We start from the raw sequence: 23,709 nt of genomic DNA on the forward strand, positions 1-23,709 counted from the left end.
GGTAAAAAAAATGTATAAAAGCGTTACTTGTATTACAAATGTAACATGGACAGAGTGATGAAAGCATAGAAACAGATACACAAAGACACCAAGAGAGAGGAGGGAGGAGGGTAGTTACCGCGAGCCTGACGTACTAGGCAGGTCGTTAAAGGTGACCTTATGCTTGAGTTTCTTGTTCAGCCAACCCTTGTCGGACGTCGGTGCACCACCGGTGTCATTCGGGGATTGCGCAGGTGAGGGGCGTAATTTCGGCCTAAGCCAGTAAATCTGCTCATCACCGTCAGCCGTCGATTCGCCGTCGACTCCTTCGACGTTTCCACCTGCAACGAACGCGGAAAGAGAATGAATCCCTTTCGGATATTAGCCGCACGTGCTTTTCATCGATCAGGATTCAAATCCCCACGGTTCATTCTATTTGACGCCTGATTGCTTGACATCTGCCACTATTTTTCTTCACTTGAAGAAATAAAAGAAAGAAGTAGTTCCGTGAAAAAAATCATTGCATGAAAAAATATACTGGAAAAAATATATTGGAAATATTGCCAATTAGTATTTTTATAATTTTTTATTCTATAAAAATAATTGTCATTATATTTTATTTTCATTTTATTTCTAAAAATATAATTTATAAAATATAGCCGGTAGCAGCTGTATAAAATATTTTCTTTCTATTCAATATGTATGAGTAAGCAAAAATGTCCCACGTTAAAGATAATATATCCCAACTCTATAACATTTTTTAAATCATTTTTGCAGACTATTCTGAATTTTGAAAGCACTTTCGCTGCTGTTTCCTTACCTTGCGATCGGGCTTTCCTCTCTATAGCGGCTTTCTGTATGACGCTCATGATGGCTCTTTTTGGCGAGGTGTCGGCGATAGTGTAAGTCCTGCCGTTACCGACGACGAGCAAAGGCGCACTGGTGCCGTCGTCGTCATCCCTGGTCGACAGTAGATCGACGTCGGTCACGAGTTTGACCGATCTCGCGGATCTCACGGTGGCGCGTCCGATGGTCACGCGCAGCTTGAACGTCCAGCGCTGCTTGACGGTGAGAAATATCCAGAGTAACAGCCAGAAGAAGAGATGGACTATCGTGCCGATGATGCAGGCGAGGATGGCGCCGTCCAAGCTACCGCGATACACCACGGTGTAGTCGTAGAGTAACGGGGCGCCGCAGATTGCGATCGCCAGGAATACAACCAGGGCGGCACAGTGCGGTAAGTAGACCCAGCCGTTGCCGTCACGGCCATCCTTCGATAGGATCACACGACGCTCGCGTTCCTGATTCAGGAATGCCGTGAACCTGCGTATCATTGCATCATCAAGTTATACTCGTATTTACTTTATCATCGTTTATATTTATATGATTGAGTTGTACGAAGCGCAAAAGAAATTATGAACGAGCCATTTCAGGGTATCTTTCCTGGAATTGTCAGGGATTTCTTTTGTACCTGGAAAAATTATGAAATTTTTTGGAATTTTATTGGAACTCAGGAAATTTTTTGAAAAATTTTACCTCTGATAATTTTGCTCTCACATTGTAAAAAATCGGCAAGCCAAGTTAATTATGTGATTAAAATATTATAAATAAATAATATTATAAATAATAATATTATAAATAAATAAATATATAAATATATATATATATATATCTTATTATAATTATATATACTTATAGAACTTAGAAAATACATGCAATAAAAAAATCATTTCAAAAATTGGCAACAAAAAATCTTTAAAATATTCGCTTTATCTGGAATTTTGAACAAAAATATCTAGAAAATCAGAGGATTTTTTTATAAAATTTGAGTAGACACACTTTGAAAGTCCTATATTTTGATATCAATAGTTATTAAGTATCACTATGTTAAGATATAAAATTATATTTCGCTGCACTTCTCAAATTTTAAAAAGAATTAAATTTGGTCTGGATTATATATGATAAAATCCGTTTTTTTTTAAATTTTTTTTGAATATAATTTATATCTTCTACTTCTCTAACACAGATTTCTTTGCTCCTCTATTTTTTTATTAAATTTTTTGAATTAAATTGCAACTTTCCCTCTTTCAAAGACAAAGCCAGTAAAGAGATATCCTGCGGTATCGAGATTGTTAATTGCTATCCTTTGTTGTATGCTGCGGCAAGTCGAGAAAGAAGGATCGAAAAGTATTAAGAGAAGAATCTATTGAGTTTTATACTGAATAATAATAGTATCGGAAGGCTCGCTTGCCTTGTGCGTATTTCAAGTCCTCAAATTAACGAATTAGCAAGTCAAATAAAAGCTGGATGGAAAGCAAAAATTATAGGGTCGTTGAATTCCACGATAAAAATGCATTGTTTTTGCGTTCAATGGTAAAAAAGTGAGGCACAAAACGCATGAACTTTTTAAAGGGAATAAATATAGATATAATGCTATGCAAAAATATGCTCTTACGTTTCAAAATAAAGTGTTAAAAATGTTCCACGAAAAAAGAAATTAACTGATAAGCGTCTGGTTTTGGTACGATAATCCTCCTGTAATCTAAAGAGCACGAACTCATTTATTTACTCTTATCTGATAATGGTGGATGAGCCAGATAATTTTCCTCGCAAAAGAAAGAACCTGACAGGTAATCTCTACCGGGGTTTAATCGATGAGATGCGGGTTGAATAAGCTCTCACGCTAAATATTTACCTGCCGTGGGCGTAGAAATACATGACCATGCTGGAGCAGAGTACGAGGAAGGATGAGAGGGCGAAGAGCACAAGAGTTACCGGGGGGTCCAGCACGAAGTATGAGTCTCCGAATATTGTCGAGATTGTACTTGTTGTTGCTACCGTACGATGCCGAAGGAATGGCAGAACCTTTAAGGGACCTACCACTTGAATCTAAAAACATGTATACATTTTTTGAAGAAATCGTTAGCGCAAAATATGCGAGAGAGCAAATACCTAAACCGAATATATTTTTCTTCTTCTTTCCCGATTATAAGTTTGACAGATTATTTTCTCAAGTATTAACATATTGCATAATAATAAAATTGCACGCGTTTTTAAATCAGTATTTTTCATATCACATTTTAATTTGGATAGTTTTAAATTCCCCTTTGATATTTTTAGCGAATTTCTTCTTCAATTTTTTTCGTCAATTTTTCTGGTCTTTCAGACAAGACGCAGACATTTTGTTTCATAATATATTTCTCAAGACTTGCGTTTCTCGGAATTCTTAACGTTTTATTGAGTTTTAGCTTATAAGCTTTCTGGTATTCGCGCGAGAAGAACGAGCCGATTGTGAAACGTTAGTAAGTTTCCTGCGAGTTTTAACTAGCATTGAATATTTTGCGTTGCTTACCTTATAAAGGACGGACATTCCGGCATAAGCCAGGAGACTCTGCGCTGAATTCACGACCAGCTGCAGACTGAAAATTGTACCCAATGCTTTGTTGCACGACCAGAAGACGGCGGGATATCTTACCGAGTAGACGCCGAGCGCGGCGGCGTAATTCAAATATTCCAGGGTAATCGGGCCGTATGATTCGGCTGAAAAACGAAGTACGCCGAATATAATTTTTTTGTCGCGAGCGAATATTTTCGCGATATTTATTCCCATTATACGGCGCGTAGAGAGTCGAATCTATAACTCCAGCGTAAATATTTTATAAGCCATTGCAAAAAAATATGCATCACTCTTTTTCAATTTCCGCTGTTTTGTTAATTGCTTTATGACTTTTTTATGCGACCATCGTGATGAAATAAAATATTTTATCACTCCCTCCGTAAATGCACTAGTTATTTTTACCGTTTTTAATCATGCGTACATATTCATTAATTTTATTATTGTTCGAAAATATTTTTTGCATCAAAATAATCTTCAAAGGACAGAGAGCGATCAAGATACAATACGATATCGATGACTGATTTACCTGTTTGAAGTTCCAGATTCAAATTTTCGGGATGATCGAGATCCGCCAGACTATTCATCGTTAATGACATGCTCTGAGCCGTCATATTACCCGAGCCAGCGACTCTGGAAGGTTTCGCCGTAGTTGATATCCTCGTGAGATTCTTCGCCTTCGATCTGCCCTTCGCACCGCCGTTTCTGGTGATAGTTCTCGTGGTTGGACGTCTTACGGTGCTATTCTTCGGAAGCAATGTCGTTCTCGAAGTCGTTGAAGTCGCTTCAGTGTTCGTAGTGCTCTTGCTGGAAGTTACACCGGGACTCGAGGTAGTTCGGGATAAAGGTGGATCTGTGACGATTGGATGGATAATAGTTGAGAACAAGGTGGTTGTTTCTTCAGTCTCGACAACATCAGGAAGCGCCATGTTTGTTAGACCAGGCGTCGAGGTGGTGAGTTCATCGATGTTCTCGTTATTACCTTCTTCCGGGATTAGAGTTACGAAAGGCTGAGGAGTTATCGGGCCTGTCAGGGTGCTTAGATTGCCGATCGGATTCATGAAGCTTAGTAACACCAAACGATCGCGATGTATCACCATCCAGTCCAGATCGGTTCTCCATATCGCGTCTGTAACATGAGATGATAAAATATCTATTTGAGTCTAAAACAATATAATAATAAAGAACTGGACGCAGGATATACCTCTCTTTTCGTTATAATATAACATGAATATTCTTGATTTTTATATTTATATATTTATATTTTTTGTATTTTATATTTTTTTGCTTGGCAATCACATTTTATTAATTTGTATCTTAATACTTTTATTATATAATTTATTTAATTTCTTTCTCATGGCTTTTTTTAAATAGAAGAGCACTTGAGCTTTCATCTTTTAATGCATAACTGACGTTTCTAGAGCGTTCAATTTTTTGCGATACGCGAACTCAATTCAATTATCCTTCGGCCACTTGGACGAACGAGATTTTTTGTTGCAATATCCTGCTTTATAACCGGCTTTATTGCATACAGTAAAGCGAGGATGAGTTTGAAAAGGGACAATGACAGCACGAAGCGTTCCTTCGATCGAGTGACCCTCGAAGAGACTCGTCGCAGAGTGTTTCAGAAGAGATAAGTGTCGTCATAGCCGGCCATCGATTTCTATTAGTATTTTGTGCGATTATGGTCGGCCAACATTGGATGTACTCTGCTTAATCGCAAGAATAAATAAAAATTAACAAAAAATATCTTAATTAAACATAAATTATAATTTTTTTATTCATAATACTATTAATATTAAATACTAAATCATTAATTAATTAATAGAGAATAACAATAATTATAATAATAAAATTACATACAGAAGATTTATTTATAATAATGTACAGAAAACATGATCTAATTACACATTTTGAAAATGCTCGCTTAATTTTTCTACAACGTAATTAATAACTATAATGTTATGATTTAATTTTTTTAATCCAATACTTATATAAAATTTGTAATTAAAAATTTCGTTTTCACTTGCTCGTATCCATTAAACTTTCAATTGCCCACTTTCACGGAAGTCTATAAAAGGACTCTGAATAGACATTGAAGTGGGAAAGAAAATACCAATACATCGATTTCCTGCCTGGAACAATTTACTTCTTTCTTTTCCTTGCATTGGTAAAGATTCTTTTTTCCCTTACTACGATTTATCGTAAGACATTTCTTAGATACTCTTAAGTTTCGTTTTTGTCTTGATTTGTTCTTTATTGGTTTGGCTTTCTTTCCTGCCGCTTTTAAACTTCGTTCGGTTATATTATTGATCCCATTCAACAAATCGCAGGACAAAATATCTTAGCATTTAGCAATCGTAGTATTCAAAGGGAAACAAAGAGAATTAAATATATTTTATGATGATATATCTATGTGCAATATTTATAAATTATTGAATATATAATTGAATTAAATTCATAATTGATTCCTTGACATAATCATACTATCAGATTTTCTGTAGTGCGTCATACATGTTAGATATCTATTAGCATGTATTAATTTAAAAATTTGATGTCTTATGAAAATTTTTGATGCAAATAATGTGAGGAGATCAAGATAATTAATTAATATATAACTGCTACAATAAATATTTAATATTACTTTAATAAATTTAAAACTAAAAAATGTGCAATATTGTTTGATACTTTAATACGTTTGTAATATAACTTATATGTATATATCTATTCTGATAAAAGAATTAATTCTCTCCGTTTCAATACATCCTAACGTGATACTTTATCCGATATATGATCGTCTTCCATCGATTGGATTGGTCTTCTTTGTGTGAAATTTATCGCGCTAATACCCAATACATGAGTAATATGAAAGTGGCATTGAATTAATTTTACCGTCGACGGAAAATTAAATCTGTCCGTCTCAGTAATTGGTTTTAGTTAATGAGCCCTCAACGAAACTTTGCCGTCTGACGTAATATTCGTGCGAATGTAATATTGCAACAATATTCGGAGTGCGCAACCCGTCGTTTTACATTGAATAATTACATTTTAATTATATTTCCGCCAATATGCCATCGAATAATGAAATTAATAAATTTCCTTACGCCCGAGAGATTATAACCTGGCTAGACACAAAAAAATGCTACGATTATCGATCTTATTCTCTTCCTGTTTTAATTTGATTTTTTTATCTCACATAATGATAATAATATAAAAAAGATTACTTGTGAAATTTGTCCCATGATTTTGCTCTTGTAGATTTTACGCAACTTATTAATTTTACTGCCGTGACGTGTTTAAATTTTGCAAGTTGCGTCGGATTCAGAGGACTAAAACAATTGTGAATTGTATTCTACGTCTACTTGTCTGAGCTTGATTCTCTTACAAATGAACAATACGTGCAATGACGAGCGCTGAGAGAGCGAAAATCACGCGGGAAATCCAGTCGAAGCTACAAAGTCGTGCTTAATTGACCGTCCTTTACATCCTGACCGCGCGCGCGGTCCTCCTTTCTCCTTCGGGGTTCGAAATATTTTTAGTCTCGGGAATACAGCGTAATTACAGCCGGGGGATTAAACTTCTGTCAACCTCCGACGCCCCACGGCGTCCTTCACCGTCGAAGTTCCGCATTCTCGGTATCTTTAATCCCACCGGGGATGACGTGGGAAGGGGTTAAGCCGCGAGAAGGACAAAAATGCGGGTATCCTGCCTTAAGTCAGATTACGTCGCTTTCATTTGACCTTTCTTGTAGCGGCAAACGCCACCTTTGGCGATGATTAATTGTACAAAATTGTTACAACTGTAAAAAACGAATATATCATAGTCACAAGTAATTAAAAATTGACGTTTAATACGAAGGAGGGAAAATTTGCGGATATAAATTGTATCTAAATAACGACAACAATCTTCGTAACATACGGCTTTTATAGTTTCGAGAGAATTGGATAAAAATCCACTACCACCCACTTTAGCTCAAGAGGTTGTTTCAACTTCTAAACTTACAATAAAGTTACATACATAGAAAGCTATAGGAGAAACCCCGTCTCATTCGAAGTTACTCTACCATATATCCGAGGTGCGTCAATAGTAAGGACGAAGCACAGTTGTTCCTCTTCAAGACTTCTGAAGAGGAAGAACAATTTCGTCCTTTCAGACAGACCTCTCCTTTCTCAGATAGACTTCGAGACACGGCTTTCTGTTGTAAGAGTTACAACTGTTGAATATCGAAGGCATATTTGTTACATGACAATCGTGAAAATTTCATAAATTCGGAAATTACAGTTAGTTGAGTATTCCAGTTGCGATGAGCGAGGTGAAAAGCTATGGTTAATTGAAATACATATCGATTGACACTGCGTGTTTAACGCGGGCGTGGGCAAAAATTTCTCGGTCTCATTATGAATGTATCACTTCATGCATGTAATTTTACTCGTATTATAATTGTATTATAATTGTCACAAATAATAAAATTTGCATTTTTGAACGAGCATATTTAACCAGTTGATTATGTATATTCAGTGGTTTAACAAAATCGCATACGCATCATTAGCATTTTCTTCACGTTTTTCTATTTCTCTGATAAAATTTACGTTATTTTGAATCACCTGTAGTTTGTCTAGATTGTCTGCGCGACATTGTATCTTTAGAAATACACGTATCCCAGTATCGAGCACATGTGACCCGTATTTATGTAACATTGCTATTTATAAGATGCTTGGAAAAATATAGAAGATATTGATATTCTCCGAACGTTTACTGAAGAATTCTCGTACAATAAAAAATAGATCGTTACTAAATCAACAATATGTTCGTTTCTCTTATCGATTTTATTTTCTTGATGTCGAAGATTCCGCGTTTTAAACTTATTGATTTAAAATTTAACAGAGAAAGTTACAAGTTACAGAGAATGATAATAAAATGTAAGAAGATATCTCTTTCATGTATTTGTGATAGTGTTATACGGGTAAAATATTAACACGTTCGGGTTTCTTAAATTTTATATGTGCTGCTCCTAAAATTATTCCCTCTTTTTATCGTTATACATATTTACTTCTCATTGCGTATTACTCTCTCTCTGAATTCATTTCGAGGATATTTTCAGCATCCTTTTTTAAAAATATAACTATATAATTTATTAAAAATATAGCTATATAATTAAACAATCATCGATCCAAACTTACGTTACGTTATGCTATAAATGTAATAAGTTCATATATCTGTATTTTAAAATACAGATTCTACTTAATTCTAAGGACACTTATCTGTGTCATTACAGTGAAGCTTGTGGTATTTTAAGTTACAAAAGAGAGAAAATAGAATGATAAAAAAATTAACAGAAAAACATTTCGAAAGAAAACCATGCATGTTGCTTCCAGACATCATAAAAAAATTATAATAAAGCATTTTTCCAATTAATATCAAAATATTATCTTTGAATCATCAAAATATAGTTTGCTATAAATACAGTATTTGCTATGACATAAATGAAACCGATTAATATTATGTGAATAAAAATACACTTTATATATATCATATGTTAAAAATACAGAAACAGTTAAATTCTCGGATGCGAGGAAATTTTTTCACTCGGAGTCGCGTTTCTGGTCGACGGATAATCTTTTAAAAGTATAAATAAAAGACTCAAATCAAAGTAATAACAAGCTAAGTGAACAAAATTGGCAAATGAGAGGCGCGGTAATTGAAGTGCAAGAAACAAAAACCTTTCTTTCTTACATACTCAATATATATAATTTAGCGATATTGAATATTTTCGAACATATTAATAAAAAGAAAAAAAAAGATTTTTCCCTTAAATTCCAATTATCGCGGTTCTTATCTGCCAATTTTGTTCACTTATGGATAATCTTTTTTTCCGCGCGGATATGAAGTTGCATACAACTTACTAACGGTCACGTTCAAGTTCATGAATACAGGAGAGAGCGACGTCGAGACGCGGAGGGTGATTACTGGCAGGTTGTAGGCAACCCCTGACCCCCCGTCAGCCACCTACTCTTCTCGTTGTCGGCAGAGGATAGGGGGGAGGGTCACGACAGTGACCTTTGTAATGGCGTTATCGCACCGACTCGGTATTCCAGCTCGGTAGACAAAAGTACCATGCCATTCGCGTTATAATGGACTGATCGTCCGCAAAATGAACGTCCACATGGCGAAATGACTCCTCGACGACGCATTAACGCAAGGACGCGTCTCTCTTACTCGAAGTAAGGGTGAAGGGCGTGGGATGACATATTGACATCCGCTCGTCGCATATGTCATTACTTACGTAACATGCACTTAAAGACCGTACGAGCTGACCTTTGCAATGAAAAGTTGCAATGTTGATTGACGCATCAGTGGAGAAATGACGGTAAATAGAGAAAAAGACGAGTATGAATCTCATGTCGGGTCGCTTCACAATAAATTACGCGTTTATGCAGCAAGGGGAATATTTACATGTGTTTCAGCGGTATAAAATTACGATACGTCTAGATAAATAAAACGTGTCGGGCAAACGCGAAGGGCGCGATTTTTCGCGAGATTCGATCACGTACTCGCGGCTTAAAAATTATTCACAACAAGGTGTATCGTTGAAGCGTGTTATCGTTCGATATGTTCGAAGCGTCTACGGAAGAACGATTTACGCCACGTAGAATGGTAATGATAATACGCGTGCATATTTTACGGAATATCGGATGCCGTAGGAATTGCACATGAAATATGTTGCGCTTTGCGTTCGGGGTCTATGAATATGGGATGCGCATATCAGGGGGGGGATGCACTTGCGTCACGCAAATACACACATAACATCTTGTGACGCTGCGCAGATGCACAGATTATTACGTGTCGTTATCGCATGCGATTAGGTGTAAATATGAAAAATGCGATTAATGGGCGCGAATCTGTGCTACAGCTATTGGTGAAAACAATGTTTATTATATGATAGAGAACGATGTTTATTATTTGAAATGTTTGTTATTATTTATTTTAACAAAGAACTAATAAATATATTTTATTTTTATTTATAATGGAGAATTATTGATAAAATAATATAAGGAGTAAACATGATGAAATTATATTAATCAATTTGAAGACTGTTATAAATAAATAAATGACATATCATTCATGTTTTTAATTCTAGAAGCAAGATTTTTAAATGTAAGTCGTAGTTTATTTTTGTTACTTATCATTTCTATTGTGATATTAATGTAATATTAAGATACATATTATGTGTATCTTTGTGTGTGTGTGTATTATTTAAATAATATTTGAAATGTTTGTTATTATTTATTTTAACAGAGAACTAATAAATATATTTTATTTTCATTTATGGAGAATTATAAATTGATAAAATAAGGAGTAAACATGATGAAATTATATTAATCAATTTGAAGACTGTTATAAATAAGTAAATGATATATCATTTTTAACGTTTTTAATTTTAGAAGCAAGATTTTTAAATGTAAATCATAGTTTATTTTTATTATTTATCATTTCTACTGTGATATTAATGTAATATTAAGATACATATTATGTGTATCTTTGTATGTATATTATTTAAATAATATCTCATAATCGACTTTAGATTAATTAAAAGTTTGGATATAAAAATAGAAGGAATAAAAAAAATTACTTTTTGAAGTAAAATTGCGAACATATTTAAAAACATTTAAAAAATGTACAAAAAGCCCGGCTCATGATCGCCGACAATTACATTTCCGATTTTGCCGCTTGCACGGGAGCAAACATCGCACAGCTCATAAACCACCGGCATATCTCGGCACTTCCGGCCGCGCGGGGTGCAACATCCCGTACGGGATGCAACTAAATCATCGATAATGAAATTGCGTAGCAAGCTGGGCGATAGGCTCTCGAGTGTGTTAGCGTGTAGACCGCGATAGACAGGTGCTCCTCCTCCCCCCTCTTTCCCCCTGTAGATATAATCGAGCTACCGGTCCATTCGGAAGACGGTGCCAGAGCGGAAGTGCGGACGGACGGGTGCAAGATGCACGCGGGAGGAAAAGGACAGAGTCGGTCGGTGTAATTTTATGTAAACTAATTACGCGCTAATCCGGTTATGGTCAACGTGCGTGGAATAGAGCCGTCAGGCGGCTCGCTGCAATCAACCCCGCAAGGGACAGCGTAGAGCAAACAGAATCAGCGGAGTTATAGAGAAGGGGACGGAAGTGAAGAGGAGAACCGGAGGACAGAGAACGATGGTATCCCATTAGAATGTTCTTCCTCGCTTCTTGTGCGGTTGTCCCTTCGCTCTCTGCACACGTTATTTCCGCTCCACGAGTGCATGAGAGAGAGAGAGAGAGAGAGAGGAGGGAGAAATCGTTTATAATTCGTGACAGCTGCAGTTGCTTATTGAAATTTTTCATCCATGACTCCGACGTCTTATGAGAGAATTTTTCTCCCAGATAACATATCTATAAATGATCAGGTTGGAAGCTATCAGAATTATTCAAAATTCTATTGCTTTTATTATCGAAGCATTTTTTCACATTCAAAAAATTGAATAATATATAAGAATTTATATCAATAGCAAGAGGTTTATTTTATTAAAAATTTTGTACTATTTTATATTTTTATATTTTTTTTTCTAAAAAGCTCTCACATCTTATTCACTGTCGTCTGCGGACGGATGCGAAAAGACAGATACAATTCAACAATACCCATTTACATATAAACATATAACTTAATTTTTTGTCAAAAATAATTTTTTTATAATTTTTATCTTTTTCGTACTTGTGACATACTTGTGACGTACTTGTGTTTTATTAAGCATTGCGTTTTAGTTACAATTACGCGATAATGTATTTCATTCGTTTGAAAAGACAAAAGCACAAATGCAAATATTTTGCACGAGAGAATTAATGCTATTTTAATGCGAAACTAAACACACAATGCATGCGCATTAAAACAATGCTCCTTTGTTGGAGCCTTCGTCGGTATTTCACGTTTCCTTGATTCTGTAAAATCTCATAACACCCTAGTATCGTCGACTATGTGTATTGCTAATAGAAAATTATTTAACTAATTATGTATGAATTTTAAATATATACATCGATAATTCAATTTAAAATTATGCAGCCTCTTGCGATGAAGAAGGCTGTTTATCGTAGACGAGAAAAAGCAGTCAGTCGTTGATGCAAGTTACGTTTTGAAATTGCATCAATTCTCCGCGAAGGGAAACAGGACAGGAATCGCCGCGAGCTTTTAAAGGTTTAAACGAGACGGGGGCGTTCAAGGAGAGGAGAGATTTTACGAACGGGAAATGCTGCAGCAAACTGTATGCACACACCTGACCGATCAATACACGAGCGAGGACGTAGCCAGGACGAAGTTACCCTGTTACATCCCCGTCCGCCTCTTCATCCCGTCGCGCGAAACTTTCGCGGCGATAACGCAGTTAAAATTGGAAGTTACCTTATTTTCGGTATTATCATCAGAAAGAAAAGAAGATAAAAGATTTATTTCCGGCAGCTTATTAGCGAAAGGAAGGATCAAAGTATGAAAACTTGGAAAACTTGGCGACAGGAGAGAGAAGATTAATAAATTTTATTCGAAATCGCGCGTTTATTGGGGAATCGTGTAAAAACTTGGGAGTCGATTTAAATAATTTTTACGTGAAGAGATTAAAAAAAAAAACTTGCCATTTTAATTCTAAAATTGACGTAAAGGTCATCACGCTTATTTCCATACCGCGTGACTTGTGCGCGTTTCGGTCTCTCTGTGCCAACAATTTTATTCTCAGTATCAAGAATTTGTGTCGATGGCGTGTGCTCGTGCTTGTTTAGATCTTAGATAATATAATGCCGGAATTGGAGCATACATTCTATAATAATGTCATGGAATACGAGGCAAATTTTTATTTCCACGGCACAATATTTACATTTGATTGAAATTTCATGCTTCCCGTTGCATTCGATATTTGATTTCAATTTCACTTAATCCCGCGTATTATTTTTCGCGGCGTTGCATATATAAATATTATAAGGAAATGGCGCTGCCAGGTATTGCCTAACAACTTCTTTGTTTATAAAATCAACAGACACTCTGTGGAGCTACCTCCCCCAGTGTGATTTCGAAAGTTTTATGGCGCGCAATGTTTCATCCATACATTTACGAGGGGAGAGTTCGAGGGGCGCTTAAATATTTATGACTGTCGAGGAATATCCACGACCGTCACTCTGCCTGCACCTCTTTATTCTGATATTCAAACACACCATCCGTATGATTGCAAGAGTCCAGACTGGTAGCCGCAGGTCTACGGAGAAGGAGAGAGAGAGAAAGAGGCTTATAACGCGCGTTCTCATTTTGTTTGCGATCATTAAATGGTAGAGCGAGATTTTATTATCTAAAGTTCCACGCTTGAAATTGCGTGACTGTAAATTATCTTCATCATATATACATTTCCGCATTTCATCGCGCACGCAACAAATATACGTCGTTCTCTTTATCTAGTCTAGAAAATTCAATTGGCAAGCTATTAAAAATTGCACGGGTTGTTTGGTTTCATCGAATTGCATAGCGCAAACATTATTAAACTTTTATAATCGAATGCTAGGTGGTTTAAAATCGTGTCAAAATAGATTTTTTTTTTTAATTTTATCTCACATTTTCGCAGAATAAAAATACAATCGTGTTGTTTGCTGTCAAATATTAAATTAACAATCTATTAAAGATTAATTATTATATATAATTACTATAATTACATCTAAAACATTAATTACTATCATTTGCGTGATACGTCCATACGATGCAGTTTAGAAGAGCGTAGCACATTATTTATAACGTTTCCAGGAAGAGCAAAAATTGTACATAAAAAATTACTAGATTAGTAGTAAAGCAACTTTAATTAAAAATTAAATGATTATTAGATTCGAAAATCTAAATTCTTATTTAAAATAAAGATTTTTTTGTGAATGAACGCAATTTTTTTGCATGAAACTCAATCTTGTATAACTATTTTTTCTTGCTTTACTTTTCTACAAGTAATATAATTTTCAAGTCGATAATTATATAGATATACTCGAAATTCTTGCTTACAGAAAATGTCACGTCTCTGAATACACACTTTCATAAAGTTTTCGAATTATTCCGATGCGTTTGATCCATCTTACGATGATTCTATTTCTCTTTTCTCTTGAATGTGTCCAATTGACCTGACGGAAACGGAAGGGAATTCCACATTTCACGATCCTTTAAAGTTCCTAGCAGGCGAATCATTAGCGCGTGATCCCCATTAGCAACAGGTATAATGAGCAAACTTTGACGCCATCCTGTCCGAGGGTTTGCGTTCGAGAAATCCTCTCTCGAGTTTCGCTAGAATCAATCAATCCGTCAGTCGATATCTGCACGGAAAATTGGATATGCTACGGAGAGAGTTGGCCAGAGATCTGGTCGATTACGAGATTCCGAGCGGAAAAGCACGTCGAAAGTTTTCCGGCTATGGTGCAAGTGCTAGAATGGGATCGGACGTAATGATAACACGGGTTTTCACTTTAACGGACGGAAATCGCGAGTACAGATGTGTATGCAAGAGTAACAGCCGTCGGTTATCCGCCTGTCTTTTCTTTGACAGAAAAATCGAAGCAGGTATAATAATAGATATCGTCAATAGAAGGATTTTTATATTTCAAATTTTCGCCATTATTTAATCATTTATCTATGAATGGCGATATTATATAATCCAAGGATTATCGCTTTTATCTTGTATTAATCTTGTTAATGAATTGAACAAATTTTATAATTTATTTACATTAAAATTATAATTGAAGAATATATTTTTTAATAAAATTAAAATCGTGCATAAAACTTCGCAAGCTTTCAGTTGAAGAAGTTATAGTGGAAAGCGTGTACCAAGAAAGAGCCTCTATTGTAGGAGGTGAGTGTACGCAAAGGAAGATGTTTGCTTTTCATTCTGACTTGTCGAACAACTTCGCATACAGCTTTGCAAGATACTCTAACGAATGTCTCTGTTGTTGCCAAGAGATGCTGTTTGCTTCTTCCTTTCCCCCATGTCAAATGTTTCTTCGAGAGACGTTTCGAAATAAAAGAAATTAATATATCAATATATAAATTAATAAATAATCAATATAAATAATAATTAAATATGCAGATTTAATATTATACAAGATTGTTATTTTTATTTTTAATTTGGTTATTTTTATTTTTAATTTTTAAAGAGAGATGTCATACGAATTATAAAAGTTGATTAGAAAATAAAATATGAGGTATGTTCAAAATTTACAAGATTTAATTTAAATTCGTAGAACAATTAATTCGTATAAATTAAATTTATATTTTTTTCTGAACTCTATCAATAAAGAATTAAATTTTTCTTTACACTCAAATACAAAGAGAATTATTGATTTATTTTAAAAAGAAACACTCATTATATAGATCTTAAAATTAAATTCAGACTAACTATATTTTTATGATCTTTAAGCGATTTACACAATTTACGAAGCTAATAAATCTATCGAATATGTATCTCTCGTCGAACGGTCCAGAATTTCTCGAATTTATATTTAAACCCGAGTTTAATGAAGGGCTTTTACGAGGCATAAAATCAATTGGCATTTATGGTAGTCATCAACGTAACAATGCGTAATCTGCTAGTTATTAACAATTTTATTTATGCTTTGTTTCGTCAATAGCACGATCGCGTTATCGCAAATAAAAGCTCACAGATGAAAATTTTTGATTGTTTTTACCATCACGGATATAATCTCTCAATAATGTGAGTGCGACGCTTTAAGTGCAGCAGATTCGAGCGAACCTATTTTTCAAGCACGGACGAGAGCAATTCATATTGCGCTTGGGGCACTCGAATCCCACTTTACGCCAGCGATAGTTTGCCATCTGAATTGTTGACTCGTACTACTAGCGGAACTAGCGTTGACTTTAATCCGGTTGTTCGCGCTCTAAGTGCTGCATGAAAATATTATCTTTTTTTTGCGCAATTTTTCGATAAAATATTTTATAAATATCTTCATTTGTGATTCTTCAAAATAGGAAAATTATTAAACTACTATATAAAATTATCATTACAAAATTGCACTTTTATAAAAATCAAAAGTCTTCACGCTTATTATTTTAATAATACTCTGATTTTATGATTTAATTCAATTTTGATTTAATTATATAATTAATTGAAGATTTTGAAATTCTTATGATAACAATTCTTGCTTAGTATTCTATGAAGATATGAAACAATATGAAAGGAAAATATAACTAAAATTACACGTAAAAAGAAAGTAGTATGTATATCGTTAAAATACATATGTCAATATTTACTTTTTCTGAATTTACCGGAGCAAAAGAAATGCATCTCAAGTACGCTGACTCGATATATATCTTTATTCGATAAATATGAAAGTAATATTTGCGACAATAATAGCGGATAAAGAAGAGAATATTGCACTTTTGCGTGCACGATTATGCTCTAGCTTACGTTTTTTGAAACAGTATATCTGTTGACATAGTATCAAATCTGTTGCACAGTGACTTTATTGCACGTACAATGCAGATTGAAGCGAACAACTATGTATTTTTCATTCACGGTGATAGCACAAGGGAGCTTTTATGAAAGTTAAAGGCTTTCTTTTCGAGCGTTCCCCGAGGAGTCCTATTATTCTGCGTGAAACACCGAGAATATTTATAATGAAACTTGAATTTGCATGATTATAGTCGGAAAGTAAAAGGCACTTATTTGGTGCAACCGCCCCAGTATCTTTTACGCGTGGTGTGGAATGAGATATTATTTTGCGAGAATCAAGCTAAAATACGAATCGCCTTAAGTCTTATATATATAACATAATAATTGTAAGCAATTTTTTTTTAATAATACAATTATTAATATAAATTACTTTTAAACATACTAAATGAATCCATCGTTTTCCTTCAACATTTTTTTACTAAAATTTATAAATTTAAAAAATGAGTTTTAGTTTATAATAAGTTCTTTTTCTTTGATAAACATTATATTTGCATGATACTGATATAATAAAGATAAAAATAAAATAATATAACAAAAATAATAAAAATATAATAAAAATATAAATAATATAATAAAAATATAATAAAAATAAAAATAAAATGATATAACAAAATCTATTTTTTTAGAGTGAATAAAGAAGCGTTTCTATAATGATCGAATTGGAACAAAATTCTTTCACATTTTCTTCGTAAGTCAAAAAATACGGACTTTTAGTTATTAAAGACAACGGCACGCGATCGAGAATTAATTACTGTAGCAAACTGCTGTCGTAGTCGGGAGAAACAACAATCGTATCTCGTCAAACCATATATCAGTAAGCAGAGGCGTGGCATTCATTCGATGTGAGTTTGGTATAAAAAATGTGCCATTTACACGATAAAATGCTATAATGTATCATTGTGTTTGCGTGTCCTATATTAGACTTGATTATTACGGTTGCGAGACAGTAAGGGTACATTAAAAAAAGTGCTAATAAATCTTTTAAAATTATGCTGGCTGTTTCCTGTGATTTTAATGTTCTTTAAAAACTGGAATATTTATTCTTGCGAGTTTTTACACAACTCCTTAATATTTTTTTAAATTAATTTTTATATAAAAAATGCGATATATAATATATTTATAAAATATCACTCAATAATTAAAAAAAAAATTATTTCTTCAAATTATCTCCAAATTGAAAATTCGAAATTCAAGCGAAAGCATAATTTATTGTAATCATATATTAAACACAATCATAATATTAAAATGATTAATTTATGAATAGATAACAAATCTATTATATGATACATTTTTTAAGATATCTTCTCGGCTAGTAAAAAAATCTATAATTTGTATAATTGCAAGAAACGTTCATCCGTAACTTTAGTTGTTCAATTTTCGTCACAATAACCGCAGTTTCTCACCTACGCGTGCATTCATATTTATTCTAAGCATACTAGAGTTACGAAAGCACGGCTTTGCAAGTTCATAGTTTTAGCAGCACGTATAGAGCGTGCATAAACATTGTGCGTCGGGAAGTTTGGTCCTCTCGATAAATCGGATTGCTTTGATGAGATATAATCACAAGTTCGTGCGCGAATCGCGTAGCACAGCGCATAGTTTCTATTTAGCGAAATAAGGGCGGAATTCGCACCCGCGAACTTAATTTTCGGCGGAGAAGAGAAACCGGATAAGGGACGCGACGATAGTGCCTTGGAAGCGTCCCGACATGTGCAATATGTTATATGCTGAGCGCCGTGAATGGGGTTCGTCGAGACACTTTGTGCTTCTCGTGCTAAACTCTCGTAAACGTAAACATGGTCTTGCGTAATACGAGCATTAAACTAGCACAAACTCGCGCGCGATGACCGAAGTTTTGATCACGCCAGTCCAGAGGTTCTCATAGTTTTCTACCGTCCATGCGAGTTCCGTTTCCGCTCTTATATTTTACCCGAGCCTCCCGAAAGAGCCCTGAGTGTCACATCTCGGTAGCGATATTTGCATTGCTCTTCGAAATCAGGACGAAATTTCCCGCGTTAAACTCACTCAATTGTCTCGAGATAAGATAATGTATTATTTGTCATTGAATTCGAAAGCACTGTCACAAACATTGTGAAATTTTGCAAAACTACATGATATAAAAATCGTGCAAATTAAGATTCTTAATCAAATTTTTTGCTAAAAAGGTCGAGCTCGAATCAATCAATAATCTGATAATTTATCGGAGAAGCAATAAAATGTTATTTTTGGGTCACCAGGTATCTCGGGTGTTCTGTAGTCATTATTGCAGCGTTTGATTAATGTCTAGCAAAGAAAAGCACAAACTTGTTCCAAGACTGATCTATATGTCCAACTTCCTCTACTTCTCGCTCTTGAATTTCTTTAGATGTTATACGTACGATTAATTACGGAGAGCAGAGGGTTAAATGGAGCACTATAATTTATCTCGCTATTCTTCAGGCTGTTACAATTTGCTCTTTTCGCGAAGAAGCCGTTGTTTTCTGACGCTCGCGCACACGAAGTCGTAATAAATCACCTGTATCTACGTGCAACGCTGATTAGAAAACAATATATAATAGTTATATAATAGTTATATAACAGTTATATAATATAATAGTTATATAATTGCTCATATATAATTTTTAATTTTTTAATTATGCAATCCCGTAAAATAAGTAATTTTTTGAAGCGACGGAAATTATGAGAAGAGATCAAATAAATTTATAAATTTCGACTACACAATTTTATAAAAAAGTGAAATAAAACAAAATCGAGTAACATGAAAAAGGCTTATGACGCGTTTAAGAGCTACTAATTTAGTAAATATTTGTCTGAAGAAGATGTAATATAAAATTTGCATACAGGAAGAGTATAACAGGAAGTATGAAAAGAATGTAGAAATATGAGGATATGAAAAATGTTCCTGGCACTTGACATTGTTTGCGTTTCAGTCTATAATTAATCCTTAGCCGGGGAAAAAGTCGGCTGCAGACACGAAGGACGGAGAACTCGCGCAGTTTCTATCTAGTTTGTATAAACGGGAGAGTTCCGCCGAGTGAAAGATTTTAATTTCGTGAATAATTCCGCCGGATGAGACATCGCCGGTAATTAAGCGGAGGAGAGGCCGGCGGAAAAACGGAAGGCAAGAATATTTCTCAGTCGAATCAAGCCTCTCTGACAGAGGCTTCGAGAGCGTGTTGTTACGGGGCGGAATATATGGACGAGCATTATACCGCCGGCGGTCCCGTCGACGTACCCGGGAGTACGTACGTATGTACGTCACTTTACCGTAATTACGGGGCTAGCTTAATGCGCTCCGCGAATGATACCTATTTGCGAGCGTCGACGGTGCATTAAATGTTGGATACCCTTCGACGTGCGCACGTATATTGACCCCCGCTACTAATGCGGCTAAAGAGAGCCCGGAACGCGCCGTCAGTCTGTATCGATATTTCAAAATTGTCACGCGAGACTCGGAATTGGAAAACGTAGAAATGCGATTATAAACGGGATTTTCCGGCATTTAATTACAATCAGTTACAGTGGAAAGTGCTCAGTCTCGTTTCATCAACGCTTTACAAAAATACAGATGGCTGTATTTATAAATTAGCGTAGCTTATAAATTTTCCATGCTGTAAATAAAATGTAATCTGTTTATCTTTTTTTTACGGATGATATATTAAAGTTATTTGCAAAAATATTGCTGATATAATTATGTGTGTTATTTTATTAGAAATATTTTTATACTCTATACCCGATATTTTTCTCTATAAATTAGTTTCATATATCTTGCTTTTCAAACTTCTCAACTCGAAATTTCATACAAGAAATATTTTTTGTAATGGAATAAATTTTTCGTGGAATAAATTTTTAAACCGAGAGAGAATTACTATTATATATATAATTATAGATTAATGTAGTTTAAATATATTTGGGGATATGAATAATGTTCATTACGCACCTTCATTTGCCTGAAAACTATTTGACAAGTTTACTAAATCATGTATGTTATCACTCGTGAAGTTTATCGTCTGCTTAAAAATTTTTCTTCGCAAGATATATTGTTTGATCAAACAGATAAAAAAAGCAGTGACAATAATATTGTTTGCTAATTTTATTTATAAATATATTTTTATATAAATATATTTAATTGCAGGCGACACATGATTGCACAATTTTATTCAAACAAACTGTATGTAAAAAATATAAATCGTATGAAAGAATTTAATAGATTGTTCTCCATTAATTCACACAAATTTAAACAGGAAATATTCCACATGTACAGACGCATGTATGTCTCCCATAATATTTTTCCACGATGAAAATAATATGCTGTGAATTTTTTTTTTTAAATCAATCAATTTCATGTAGTTCGCATTTCTTATTTTCAGTCTTGCTTCAATCTGCACGAATCTCAACATGACATCTAAGTGTCTCATCATACACGTCAACTTTCATAAAATGATACAGCCGCCCGTTAAATTCCTCATTTTATGCGCCAGGAAACCCGCCGTAAATCGCGGCTTATCGAGTTTGGCTTCGACGTAGAAATGCATTTATTCAGACCGGCGTGACTGTTCGCCAGCGGGATGAGCGAAACCATGTAGAAACTTTCCTTCTGCTCGACGGTTGATGATATTTCCGCAGCCGAGAGCGGCTCGGCATTATTCGTTCTGTCCTAGTGGACAGGACGCGGAAACTTTGACCGTGCAAGAGCAGCGCAATTTTTAGAGACGTACGCGCGCATTTACATATCGCACAGAAAATTAATCCGATTATTCACGTTCATGGCGAACATATTTAATTGTTTCAGTCATAACGTATGTTGGACGCGAATTATTTATTCGAATAAACGAGACTTCTCGGCGATGTTTCAATTACGGGCAGTATTTTTATCTACAAAAAAAATTGCATAATCTATCTATTATTTGTACTAACTACACATTATTGTTCGCTATCGATTAAGTAAAATTCGAAGTAAAATTTGCGAGATGATGATTTTTGCTCTATATTAAATACTTATGCACAGATCATTTTTAAATTATTGATATTGAACAAAAAATGCTTAAAAATATACTGAATAAATTATGAGACTGAGAGTAACTGGCTAAATAAAGTTATCGCGAAAATAGTAAAATATTTAAATAGCCTTCCCTCTGTTTATGAAGCTATAAACGTATTATCATATCGCGCAGTTTCTATAAACTCGGAAACGGGAAAATGTAAAATGACAAGAATTTACTATGAATTTTTATCGCTAAAGGTGAATAAAATTAGAATATATAAATATTAAATTATTAGTTTACAAAGAAATAATATATTTATTATTATTATGTATAATAATATATTTATTATTATTATGTATAATAGCTGAAATCTTAGATAAATAATAAAAAAAAAAAATTGAAATAGAAAAAGTTACAATAGATTATTATAATAGAAAAAGTCATAATAGATTATTATCTTAGTTTTAAAAAAATATAATGTCTCGAAAAGACATAAGAAATAAATTTTTCGAGAAATTTTGTTTATTTATCCAACAATTTCACGTTAATTTAATAAAATAATAAAATTCATCGAGTTATCTAGTATCATCTGTAAGGTTTCTAAATGTCACAAACAACATTTGGATGTGCAAACTGGTAGAATAGAGAAGTGCTACTTTTGAGAGTGTATTGCGTTAACAAATAGTAGAAATGTTCCCTTCGCCGAGAACCCTCATTGTTTGCACAAGCGAGGGTGCGTACGCGAAATGGAAAGGTCCGGAAAAGTGATCGCGGGAAGATGCTTGGTTTCTCACGTGGATTTCATTGTTTTCCTTCACATCATATATCTGCGGCAATGTCCCTCCCTTGAAAACTCAGCGAGCGTGAAATCATCGTACATCAAAGTGTATGCTTGCTTCTTTCGACTCGGCTGAGGTAGATTATTACTTATTCAATATTACTTGGAAATAGATATAACTATGCTTTTAAAGTGAAAGAACACCATTTATTTTTGGCAAAAAGCTTGGTTCCGGAAGAAAATCATCAGATTATTATCGCAAAACGTACGAGTGTACTTTCCACAGTTATTTATTTAATAACTAAATTATTTATTAAATATATTAAATATATTAAATTTATTTGATAAATATCTTTCATCCACTGATATATCGGGTTTAGAATAATATGTAAATGAATGTAAATGAACACTTGAATTTATAAAACATTACATGCAGAAGGGAGGAGAACTTCATTAAATCGATGGAATTGAAATGTATTTCTTTTTACATTTAATTTTCAGACCAATAAGAAACCAAGTTTTCAACATCGAGGCAAATTTTTAACATCAAAGAATCAGGAATTAATAAAAAATTAACTTTAATATAATTTAAATGTATGTAAGTGAAAGGATGTTATTTTAAATTCGCCAGATTGATTTTAGCTTGACAAAAAGGGATGCAAAAATTGGACGCGAAATTAATTATTTCTTCTGTATAATATCTGGGAGAAAACATCTTTCTCTCTTTTTTAACCTAATTTCGAGGAAGCATAACGAATAGCAATGCAGAGACATTTATATTACCTTTTGGCAGAAATCCAGCGTGTATTAGCCGCGCTTCCATGAGCAGGGAGGGCAGGAGAAAGCACATGGCCGTGCAGAGATGCACGAAGGCCGCCGTAGGGCCGCCGTGTCTCCATAAATTATTCGCCAGACCTGAAAAATCGTGGTTATCGCTTTGCTGGAACTTTTTCCGAGGTCATACATTGTAATTATCATCAATCGATCATATTTAAAATGTAAAACGGACGTTAATTTCATGCACTATCCCTATTTAGTTTACTTTATGTGCTGTTATGCAAGTGTA

General features: G+C 34.3%; 1 protein-coding gene across 5 annotated transcripts in view; it reads right to left on the bottom strand.

Annotated features, from left to right (window-relative positions):
• Positions 1-23,709, bottom strand: part of LOC105247865 (protein tincar) — a 126,651-nt gene that overhangs the window by 4,162 nt on the left and 98,780 nt on the right. For all 5 annotated transcript variants that reach the window (XM_025412527.1, XM_011252321.2, XM_025412526.1 and 2 more), the window contains 6 exons: positions 23,427-23,558; positions 3,903-4,502; positions 3,332-3,519; positions 2,675-2,868; positions 800-1,302; positions 119-320 (listed from right to left, as the gene is read on the bottom strand). In XM_025412527.1, coding sequence (XP_025268312.1) covers positions 119-320; positions 800-1,302; positions 2,675-2,868; positions 3,332-3,519; positions 3,903-4,502; positions 23,427-23,558 — 1,819 coding nt within the window. The remainder of the gene's footprint in view (positions 1-118; positions 321-799; positions 1,303-2,674; positions 2,869-3,331; positions 3,520-3,902; positions 4,503-23,426; positions 23,559-23,709) is intronic.

This window comes from Camponotus floridanus, unplaced genomic scaffold (genome assembly GCF_003227725.1).
Source record: "Camponotus floridanus strain SB8 unplaced genomic scaffold, Cflo_v7.5 scaffold52, whole genome shotgun sequence".
NCBI classification, from domain to species: domain Eukaryota; kingdom Metazoa; phylum Arthropoda; class Insecta; order Hymenoptera; family Formicidae; genus Camponotus; species Camponotus floridanus.